The 12,374-nt window shown below is 37.8% G+C and overlaps 1 protein-coding gene across 1 annotated transcript in view; it reads right to left on the bottom strand.

Annotated features, from left to right (window-relative positions):
* Nucleotides 1–12,374, bottom strand: part of CFTR (CF transmembrane conductance regulator) — a 181,152-nt gene that overhangs the window by 1,169 nt on the left and 167,609 nt on the right. The window contains exons 24-26 of the mRNA XM_052638971.1: nucleotides 11,072–11,161; nucleotides 1,163–1,335; nucleotides 430–535 (exon numbers count right to left, since the gene is read on the bottom strand). Of these exons, the coding sequence (XP_052494931.1) occupies nucleotides 430–535; nucleotides 1,163–1,335; nucleotides 11,072–11,161 (369 nt within the window). The remainder of the gene's footprint in view (nucleotides 1–429; nucleotides 536–1,162; nucleotides 1,336–11,071; nucleotides 11,162–12,374) is intronic.

Genomic DNA, 12,374 nt, shown 5'->3' on the forward strand with positions numbered 1-12,374 from the left:
TAATGGCTAAAAAATGAAATAAACCTTTTGCCAACTGCATTGAAATCATACATCAGATTGCAAGACAATCCAGGCCTGGCCTGGATCACATCCAAGGGAGATTTAGTTTCTGAAAGCATTGGGACTTAGTCTTTTTTATGACTTAATTCCCAAATAAAAGACTCAATAAGTATAGATATTCTAATTTATTAATGTAACTTAGTGATAAGCTGTTATTTTAGATTTGCTGAATTCCAACCTCAACTTGTCGCTCAGATCAAAGTGAGAAACTTGGGCAGGTGGGTATTTTGAGTAAAGCTGGATGGTTGTGTGACATGTGTTATAAGGAAGAGTTTGTACATTGCTATGACTTGCAGGAATGACCACATTGAAGATTGTTATCAAGAATCAAAGGAGAGATGAAATCTAAGGTAAATTACAAACACTCACCAAAAATCGTTGACATTCCAACATTGCTTCTATCCTGTGTTCAGAGAGGATTACTGTGCAATCAGCAAATGCTTGTTTTAGGGTTCTTCGAATGATCTGGTATGTTCTAGAAAAAACATATATATATAACACCACAGAACATTAATAATCTGCCTCCATCCTTGATAACAGACCTATTGTTCTATCAATTTAATTCTTTAATTTAGTTCTGTTTTATTGAATCCTTTTAACATAATGTTGAGAGACAGAGTCAGCTACAATCAAGTTTCCAACCACAGCATAGATTCTAAGTTTTCATAAATAAATAGGACAAATATTTGGGAAAAAATTTCACAAAGTTTGAAAAAAAATTCCCAAATAAATATGTTTTTAATTATGTATAATCACTAGTATTTCTTTGTTTTGTGCTATAAATATTTCCTATGGTATAAATGGGACAGTAAGGAAAACCATAAGGATTCAATTACACCTGTGTAAATATTTCACCATGTGATGATAAGGGGGAAGAGTTTGTATGAAATCTAAAATTATACTTAGAAAACACAGCTCTTATACTGGGAAATAAGTACCTGTACTCATGTTAAGTAGTAATTTTTCTATTGGGCAATTATTTTAAATCTAGAGGGTGGTCTGCTTGCAGACATGACAGGCCTGATGGAAATCAATATGAAATAGGTCTCAATGATTCTTTCTCCTCCCTGTATTAGTAAATGACAGGAATTCTGAAACTCACATTGGATCCAAATGAGCACTGGGTTCATCAAGCAGCAAGATCTTTGCTTTACTGAGAACAGATCTGGCCAAGCACATCAACTGTTTGTGGCCGTGGCTTAGAACACAACCCCCATCCACAAGGACAAAATCAAGCTTCCCAGGAAACTGCTCTATCACAGATCTGAGTCCGACCTGCAGAAAAGAGGAAAAACCCTGTGCTTAGGAGGGATAGTTCATGTACTACAGTCTTAAAAACACTTAAGAGGCTGACAATCTGAAAAGACACACAGGAGTTCTAAAAGTTTAAATTTCATACCAACTCCCCTCCACCACCACCATTCTTGCTACTTGGCTTTAATTGAACAAAAGACTGTATAATCCTGGCAGTTCTAAATCACTGGTCTACAGAATATTTCAGTTCTGTACTTTGTCTTTCATGAGATTTTTAGTGAGCTCCTATTCTGTGTCAGGTCCTGCAATAGGGTTTAAAGAGATGATGACTGGCAAAGTTCAAGGTTTATAAAGATATCACAGATAACACAGTTGAAGACACGATAATATAACAATAGATAAAGAAAAGATAATATATATAGAATGCAGTTACTCTATCCTAACAGAGTCTTTGATGCCACCTTCCATTCTCTGCTCTGCCATAATAGAAAATGAAATGTAGCACTAAAAAAATCAGCAAGCCATTGAGGGATGGGATGGGGAGGGAGGTGGGAGGGGGGTTCAGGATGGGGGACACATGTACACCCATGGCTGATTCATGTCAATGTATTGCAAATACCACTACAATATGGTAAAGTAATTAGATTCCAATTAAAATAAATTAATTAATTTTTAAAAACTGACATTAAGAAAGTGATCAAACTATGAAGTAAAAGTTAGTGGATGTGAAATAGTGATATATTGGGAATTCACTGGTGTCCAGTGGTTAGGAAACCAACCTTATACTGCACAGTATAGCTCTCCCCTTTCGCAAAAAAAAACTAGCAGTTTTTTTTTTAAACTGGAGATTTAAAGGTGCCTAGATATTAGGGTAGAATATGAGAATTCTGTTAGGGTCAATGACTTTTTTTTAAGCTAGATAGAAAAAAAAAATAGGTTGAAAGTGCAAATGAGATACAGAAACCCATTCTTTCAAAATAAAACAAAAATGGAATCTTGCCCCATCATGTCACTTATTAAAATAAATGTGAACTGGCATACATATTTTTGCCAAGTGTTGCTGAGTGTTTGAGAGTTAAAGAGATACATAAACTATTATATCCTGCCCTTGGGAAGTCTGAGATTTAGTATTGGAAGGTGAGATATGCTACCTGTAATATAGGCAGAAAGAGATAATGACCTAAGACAGACTCTCATGGGTTCAGTGATGAAGTCAGAGATGGCCCACATCACTGTGCTTGTTCAGTAAATATTAACTGTGTGCCCATGATATGTATTATAGACAATATTCCTTGACTGGATTTCTCATTAAAGCAGCCTCACTCTGTGAGAATTCATCAATGTTTCACAAGTTTCTGAGATGGCAGGGAATGTAAACACATTAATTAGACAAAGGGGACTAGTCTGAGGTATTCTGAAAGACTCAAACATAAAGCTAATTTGGGATCTGAATAGCTGAGAATGTGAATGAGGGCTCTCGAGTGAGGAGCTGGAGGACTTGTGTTCTTTCTCTCCTCAGCTTGCGCTTTTCATTGGCTTCAGCCTGTGAACCTGCTACATCTCTCCCTTCTTAGAACAAAAACAAACCCCTCACCTGCCTCCAGCTTTCCCTTTAGCTATTATTTAATGTTTACCCTTTTGTCATCTAGAAATCTTAAACAAGGAGTGCGCATCTATTGTCTCTACTGCCTGAGACCACAGAACCTTTTTTCCCCTTCTTCAAACATCTAGTCCTTGGCTTATGAGAAACCACATCCTCCACAACCATTCCTTCCCTTTATCATGTGTAGGTAACTCTCTCTCTTCCTGTCCCTTGTATATTAGTCTTCCTCACTGCCAGCTCTCCAGTACTTCCAAGAGCTCATTCATTCTTAGGGTCTCGACTACCACTGAGAAACGAATGATTTTTCACCTTTATCTCCAGCCCCAGGCCTCTTTCAAACACTTCTTAATCTTGTTCATTCTCACTAGCCCCAAACTGAATAACAACTGAATCCAGGCCATTATTATCTCTTAAACTTCATACTATAGATCTCAAGTTGATTTGTCACCCCAAAACCCCACAAGAACCCTTCTGAAATAGAGGTTTGACCCTATTGTTTCTCTGGTTTAAAACCTACAGTGGCTGTTCTGACAGAGTAACTGAACTCTCTCACATGGCAGATAAGGCACTCAGAACCCAGCCCTCTCTACCTTTACTGCCAGTAGCGCTAAACACACAGCTTATAGCTCCCTCTACACCTTGACCTTCTCAGGTCTGTGCCATAGCTTAGCAAGGAGTACCCTTCCCAATACTCCTGATCAGCTTCTAGGTCAGTCAGGCACACAGTCCCAGAAGCAGGGGTGCAAGTTCCCTTGTTCGACTGTCAGCTTCCTGAGCATAAAGACATGCGCTCAGTGCCCTTGCTGGACTCATTGCCAGCCTCAACACATCCATCCATTTGTTCAACAATGTGCACTGAGCCCCAGAATGCTGACCAAACAAGACAGACGCAGCTTTGATGAATGATTTTTTACATACAAATTTAAAGATGAATTACAAATGGTAAATGGTGCCAGGTTTAGCTCTGCCAGTATAGACCATAACCAATACCAGTCACTTCATCTGCATACCTCCGTTTTCTCATTTTTAAGATTCTATAAAACCTCTTTTTAAAAAGTATAAAAGAAGAAGTTTTTTAACACTTTAAGTCAGTATTTCCTTCAGATGAATCAGAAATATTGGGGAATTTTTTAAAAGTCAAATTAAGCATCAAGAAAACTACTGATAAAACACTAGAGCTTGGAAGTCACACACAAGTAGCTTTCAGTCTGCACTCCACCACTCCTTTGCTGATGATGTCGAGGGTGTTACTGGAAGTCTCACCTAGCTCATGGGGAAGATATGGGGAAAATAATAGGATAGACTACAATGAGGATTATAATGGGGGTTAAATGAGATAATTTGTGGAAAGATCTTGCCACAGAGTGTAGCACAGGGTAAGCACCTAATCCACCCTAATTATTAGTATTGTTAGAACCTGGGGAATTCTGAGTCATAGGCCTGGTCACTGAAACACTTCACAGGTATGACAGCAAGATTTGTAAGATTTCCCCGTTGTAAGTTACCGTAGAAAGCAAGTTAACAGGAAGTATTACAATACTAATGATTTACATCATGCCCCTAGTAACAGGGTTACGATTTTGCTAAGAATGTTTTGCAGTATGTAGTCTCCCCTTTTAGATTCACATCATTCATACCCTCATCTATTAAGGCCACAATGGGAAAGCTACTTTAGTGAGTTATACTCTGTACTTTCCTGTGATAAAAAGCTGAACAAAGTCTGTAGTTTTAACCCACATGGAACTTAACACAGTGAACAACTACCTAAATATATAGCACTGTTAATATTTAGAGAACAAAACTATGCAATGAGTGACGGAGAGGCAGACCATTCTAGGGTGCATTTTCCCACATTTCTATCTCACTGATTAACTCCCTACCAAGTAGAGTAAAAATCTTTTAAAACCATATTCACTAGAGAAAGGTGAACATAAGTTAGTAAAACTTTAAATTTGAAGTCAGTGAATATTTAACATATTAATTACCTGTTTCCTGCCTGATATGGTGATAAGCTTTAGAGAGAAAATAGGAAGCAAGACAGACTAGTAATTAGTTTTGAAAAGATACAAAGCTCTTCTTACCAACTCCACGTGCCAGTAAGAATGGCTTAAATTAACCTCATGATTTTTTTTTTTTTTTTTTGGTGCTTAGTAAGAGATTCCTTAATAGACTCTTAATAGGAGTTTATTAAATTCTAGGTATTATGGCAGACCTGGGAATTCAAAGATGAATAACACCAGGCTCTGCCCTTAAGGAACTCATGATTCAGATGGGGAGAAAACTAACAAATGGGAAATTACTGCTCAAAGAGAAAAGTGCTATTGTAAAAGAAAAAAAAAAAAAGACTGAAAGGGAACTTGCTACAGAAATCATATAATTTAGTGATCTTTAACAGCAGAATTCTTTAAAAATAAATACCTACACTTACATACATGCATATGCACATATATATGTGTGTGTGTGTGTGTGTGTGTCTATTCTGACTATGTTATTTGCACTATTGCCACAAACCATTTTTCAATAGATTAAAAACAAATATAAACTTTAGCTTAGTCTGTCCAAACTAAGGTGAATTTTAAATATATGGAATCTCAACATTTCTAATTATTTTCATTCCAACTTAGCATTGCAAATAACTTAAAGCATCCACAGTCTGTGGATATAAAGAACTTTAGGGAAAAAAGCATTTGCCAGCTTTCTGTGGTTGAACTGATAAATCATACATACTTCCAAACTGCTGTTTACAAAGAACAAATTTTATTTTGTGACATATCAAACTAAAAAATGTGTAACGGTCTGAAAAGGAACAGGCATTTTCTTCAAAGTATTGACTTTTGCAATTGTTGCACTCTGAAATGTTATTATAGAGCAAGAGTCTGTTCTTGTGACAAGGAAACATGAAAAAAAAAAAGAATAATAAGGAAAGTGAAGTGTAGTTGGACTGGGAAGTCCATTGCTAGGTCGTTACAAAGATAGACTCTGTAAACTCCTTCAGACATTTCTTTTGCTACTCTACAGGTTTTCCAGGACAAACTTTCAACTTAAAAGGCCACTACTATCTAGCTTGCTCTCTAAAATAGCTTACCTGACTATTGATGTGTAGAGAAAGAAACTATTTTATAAGCAATCTAAGGAGTAAACAATTACCAAAAAGTCTCCATTCCAAAACCATTCTATCAGTTTGGATAACACTGAGTAACAGACTGGGGTGAAGGAGCCTGAGAGGATAGACAACATCAGGGCACCTCACTGTGGGGAAAGAGTCTGTGAACCAGAAACCAAGGGAGGGAGCTGCTCCCACCACCCATCCCAGCCAAGCCCCAGCGTGCTCATGACCAACAGTGACACCCGTGTGGATCACAAGGCTGCCTTTACGACCCATTACACATGAGCAATTTATTTTTTTTCATTTAAATAAACGAATCAAATCATGCATTCATTCATTCAGTCCATATTCACTGAACACCATCCACATGCCTCACACTGTTCTAGGCACTGGAAACACCACAGAGACTCATCCCTGCCCTCAAGGTGCTTATAAGCCCATGGGGGAAGTGCACAAGTTAAGAGGCGAATCTCTCTCTTGTGTGGAGAAAGCCCCGTGACAGGCATGGAGGTACCGGAGACAGCTAGGAGGGGCTCCTCATATCTGGAGCATCAGGGCAGATTTCTGGGAAGAACTGAGGTGTAAGTAGAGGCCTGAATGATGAGGAGGGGCAGCTAGTGAAGGGCTAGCAGGATGTCCCAGCCACAGAGCATGTGAAAAAGCCTCTGCAGAACAGAGAGCACAAGGTGCCTTAGAGGAACCAAATAAATTCAGTGTAGTTGGATCGTGGTAAGTAGGGGCAGTTGGGGAGGGAGTTTAGAGATAGGCAGAAACAAAATCACATCAACCATGAGCCGTGTGGACTTTGTCTAAAAGGCAATAAGGAGCCATAAGAAGGGGAGAAACAAGCAATCAGATGCAAGGCTGCCAAGGGCAGAATGAACTGTAAGGAGCCAGTAAGAAAGAAACTGGAAAGGGGTTTATTTCAAAAATTCACACAAGAATTAAGAGTGGTGTGAGATGGGGACAGAGAAAAATGAATATATTCTAGATATTTGCAGGAAACACCCTTGACAGAACGGAATAGGTGGAGACAGGTGGAGAAATTGGGAGTCAAGGATGAGCCCCAGATCTTGGCTTTGGGCAACAAGAAGCTGGTGATGCCATTCACCGAGACTGGAAACGCAGGACAACTGTGTGGCTGGTGCAGCTAAGAAACTCACTTATGGACAGAAGATGCTTGTCCATGCTGAAACATCAGTGAGGGAGCTCTGGACACAGGCAGATTTGGGAGTCAGCAGCACAGAGGAGTTAGTTAGAGCTATGAAGATGCATGATATTTTCCAGGAAGAGTAAGACAACAAATAGGATTCTGTTTAACAGCAACATATAAAAGACGACCAGGTAAAGACCACATGAAAGCATGACTATAACAGCTAATGTTCACTGACTGTTACTTGCCAGGCCCTAGGCTGGGCCTCTTATACATACTAGCCTGAAAACTGATAGCAATCCTACCAATTTATTAGTCCACAATGTTAGGGGTCTACTTTGTTTTTCTCCCTCAAGACTCAGCCTCCTTTCAAATTCTCTTGGTCTACACAGCTGGTACTCAGGGCTCCTAGGTAGAAGCTATCTGGTCCTCAGTGGCTTAGGGTTGGGGAATTTAGACTTTCATAGTTCCAGGTCATTGACAAAAACTCTTTCTCTCCCTTGGACTTGCTTTAAATTCATCCATTGAATGATAAGGCGTGAAATGCCAGGATGAAGGTCTGGGCCTAGGGCACAAAGGGTAAAAGAGCTGCTTTGGCCGCCAGCTTTGCTCCCAAGTCTTAGAGCTTGTAACTAGGCATGTTCCTCACGGCTTCACATGATCCAGTCCAGATATGCAAAGGTTCCACAACGTAGCGTAGGGCCAAATCCAAGGTAGGAATAGAGTATTTCTTGGCTTGACATTGTCTTCATAAGCTCTTTTGATTTCCCTTTCAGGGAAAGGGGAATTACAAAGAAGGTGCTCTTGGGATAAGATTCAAGTGTTTAACTCTCTGCTATAACTCACTTCATTTCCCTCTAGAGAAACAAGTCACACTAAGGTCACAGAGAGGACCAGACGAGGTGACATTCAATCCCAGTTTACCCTGGCCAGTCCTGGTTGTCATCTTTCGTCCCAGTCTCCTGTCCAGGTAAGTAATGGACACATCCCTGAATGGTCCTATTTGGGCAAAGTGTATGAACAATCATATAGGATTAAACCCAGACCCCACAACTTGTAAGCCAATGTATTTTCTGCTTCTCTGGGCTTTTGCTGCCTTGTCTGTGCTCTATTCTCAGGCTACTTCAACAAAAATTTATCACTACTCTTCAAATACATGACATTAATACAAGGACAGCAGCAGTAACTTTATGAACAACCAATTATTTTAAAAAGACCAGTAAAAAGATATACCTAAATATGAGCTGATCAAATGAAAATCTAAACAGGTAAAATTTTGGCATTATACTGGCATTTAAAGTGCTTATGCTACACCCAGGCCTGCTGCATCCAGAGCCTCTGCCCCAGCAGCAGGCCGCTGCTGATCCATACCTCCACAGGAGACACTCTCACTCAAAGGCAGGTCTGGGGCAGACTCCGTGGCATCCCCTGCTGAGCCCAAGGTTTTGTTTGAGCCCTCTAAGCATCTCTGGCGGGTATGGGGTTTGACTCTAAACGTAATTTTGCCCCTCCAGCCATCTTGCTGGATGAGGGGTATCCTTTTTTGGTGGGATCCTTCATTCTCCTGTCAATGGTTGTTCAGCAGCAAGTTGTAATTTTGGAGTCCACAGGAGAAGATGAGCCCCTGACCTTCTACTCTGCCTTCTTGGGTCTATCATTACAGTTGGGTGTTTATGCAGTGAGTTTTGGGGCATGAGGATACATAGATTGTCTCCATGTCTTCACATTGTTAGATTCTCATAGGAAAAGATTAGATTGCATATTTTTAACAAAGAAAAATGCCCAAAGGATTTTATTTTTATCTTTAGGAAGAAAGGAAGAGATTAAAAGGGAATTGTCATTTAAGTCATAGTTATTTTCATAGCTAACTTAGAGTAATGGTTATTTCGCTATACTATATAAATGTACTGGCTGAAAATTTATATGCATATACAAACATATTGTAAATGTATATACACATACATATGTAAAATTAGTTTTAGGGATATAGATAGGATAATTTCTTTTTAAAAATATATTCATTGCTTTACATTTTTTCTTTTTGAAAAAAATATCGAAATGGAATTGCAGTTATAAGCTTAAATGTAGAAACCTGCTTCATTTATATCTAAATGAATGTTAATTTTTATATAAAATGTTTAAGTGGCTATGTGTTTTTTTAATGTTTCCATATATACTTCTGTGAGAACAGAATTTCTGTGATTTGGAGTATTGTTTTTCTGCGAGCTTTTGAAAATTTTCTGGTGGGTAGTTAAATTTGTATATTATAATCAGTAACCAATGTCAGGAATATTCTCAGTTGTCTATAATGTAAATAATGAAAATTTGTTAGAAGTATCATTAGTATATCTTATTTTGTGTAGCAGTTTGGCAATGACAATCAAAATTTGAATATGTAAAACTTTTGAAATGATAAAACTTGCTGATGGGATTTTACCTATTACTGTTCTCAAATTCATAAAGAAGAAAATATGTTAGAGATTGTAACATTATTTGAATGTCTGAAATATATGTCATTAAAAGAATTGTAATGATAAAAAAAATCTTAACAATGTCTTCTAAAACTTTACATTATTTTTATGACCCTGATTTCCTCTAAATTTTATTGTGACTTGGCAATACTTGCAGATTTTATAAAGTCTTCTTTCTGTCTTCCTTTCAAAGTTTCTCTCCCACCACATTGTGTTCCTATAGTTCATTCTCTGAAGTCACATCAAAGACATTAAAATGTGTCACTTGCAATTTAGTTAATGTTTTCTTTAAAAACCCTGTTTGTTCAGTAATAAGGAAACTTTGATAATGAAGACGGTTAATCTAAGTGCATTTTATTAGGGGCATGTTAAGGTTAGACATTCAATGGGTAAGTGTTTAAACTCATGGGCATTTCAAAGCTCCTGGCAAGATCCACTCTGAAGGGAGGCAGACAAGGAAAGAAAATTTGGAATAAAAAGATTTCCAAATATGTTAGAAACAATGGGATAAAGTTGTTCTCTAAGAAGGCCTTTGCATCTAACGATCTTAAGTCCCATAATTGTAGTCAGGCACCATTCAGATCTTTGGACATAAACCTCAAGTTTAATAAACTAGAACAACTTACGTTCTCCTTTCTTAAATACGATGTCTATATTTCAAGAATTATTAGTTAACAGCTAGAGTGTCTATCAAGCAAGCCAAGATTTCCACTTATGCTCTCCACCAACTCTAAATTCCTCCGTATAATACCTTCAATTATAATGAACCACTTGTTTCTTATAAACAGGCTGTTATTCAGGAACTTAGATTCCATTTCAAACCATGTATTTCCTATGGTATACTGATCTCAAAGAATACAGCTTGCCATATCTAGGTCATTTAGTATCATATTTCGCATGGAGATGCTCATGACAAACGCTCCCGAAGGCAGCTGACTCCTGGTGACTTCCAGAGAAGACTGTATCCACCAGTTGGTCCTCTAAAATTATCATCACCCTTTTGCTAAACCTGTGCTTTCCAGAGAAGTGTATCATATCAAACCAAAGCTTTGTTCTTATGCTGGGAAACCTTCAGAACCCAGATGGGGAATAGATAAGAAGGTACGGACAGAAGCTTCTCTGGATTGTGAATAATCCTGGTGTGCTGTAGGTGTCTAGGTCTCTCCTAGTTCATGTCTCAGTGATGCACATTCTGGAGGAAGGCTAAAGTAATGCTGGCCCTGGAGTCTGATTAATCACTGAGAAAAAGTCTAATCCAAAGAGGTGGGTGTTCCAGCAGTATTAGAGTTTTCCATTTTAAATTTATACACACACGTGTACCGACATGCACAAAGGTAAATATAAAAAATGATCTCAGCTATGATAACCAATCTTGTGTGTATATGAGCAACCCTTTCCAAAATTACTTCAGTTAGCATCCTTACCTCATCTGCAACTTTCCATATTTCTTGATCACTCCACTGTTCATAGGGATCCAAGTTTTTTCTAAATGTTCCAGAAAAGATGAATACTTTCTATAGTAACAAAAAAAGAGAGGAAAGCATGAATAACCTAAACATGTTTGTATATTTGCCTTATTTTACTGTGAAATATTCGAAACAGAAAAAATATTTTAAAATAATGAAACATTCATGTACTTACCACTCAGTTTTAATTTTTAAAATTTTTATATTTGCTTGCTATCTTTTTTTTTTAGTTTTTTTTTTTTTTTAAGTTTTACTTTATTTTACTTTACAGTACTGTATTGGTTTTGCCATACATTGACATGAATCCACCACGGGTGTACATGCGTTCCCAAACATGAACCCCCCTCCCACCTCCCTTCCCATAACATCTCTCTGGGTCATCACTGTGCACCAGCCCCAAGCATGCTGGATCCTGCATCGGACATAGAGTGGTGATTCGTTTCTTACATGATAGTATACATGTTTCAATGCCATTCTCCCAAATCATCCCACCCTCTCCCTCTCCCTCTGAGTCCAAAAGTCTGCTATACACATCTGTGTCTTTTTTGCTGTCTTGCATACAGGGTCGTCATTGCCATCTTTCTAAATTCCATATATATGTGTTAGTATACTATATTGGTGTTTTTCTTTCTGGCTTACTTCACGCTGTATAATCGGCTCCAGTTTCATCCATCTCATCAGAACTGATTCAAATGTATTCTTTTTAACGGCTGAGTAATGCTAAAATATTACAGCTACATCTGAAACCCCTTGTGAATACTTATCTAACTTCCATGTCCTTAGGATAAAGAAATTGAGATCATTTTAAGTTGTGGGAAATTAAAATGTTTTATTCAGAGCAATATTATTATAAGCAAATATAATATAAAATTAAACAGTTAAAAATTATGCTTATGAGGATTTCCCTGGTGGTTCAGTGGTTAAGATTTCGAATTTCCACAGCAGGGGACACGAGTCTCATTCCTGGTCAGGGACGTTCCACATACCGTGCGGTGTGGCAAAAAAAAAAGAATTATGTTTATGAGTTATAATGAACTTGTTACAACAAAATTCTAATTTTGTACTGGTATTTTCCTTGGATTTCTTTTATAATCCTACCTTCCTAAGGGATTTTGAAACTGTATGAATTTACAGACACTCAAACACATATGTTCATATGGTCTATAAACCAAGGCACATGTGTAACTAGACAGGCACAGGAAAGGGTTACAACTTAGAAATCAGTGAAAGAATGAAAATGAAATATTTGTGTAACTGACTG

The sequence above is a fragment of the Budorcas taxicolor genome, chromosome 4 (assembly GCF_023091745.1).
Source record: "Budorcas taxicolor isolate Tak-1 chromosome 4, Takin1.1, whole genome shotgun sequence".
Taxonomy (NCBI): domain Eukaryota; kingdom Metazoa; phylum Chordata; class Mammalia; order Artiodactyla; family Bovidae; genus Budorcas; species Budorcas taxicolor.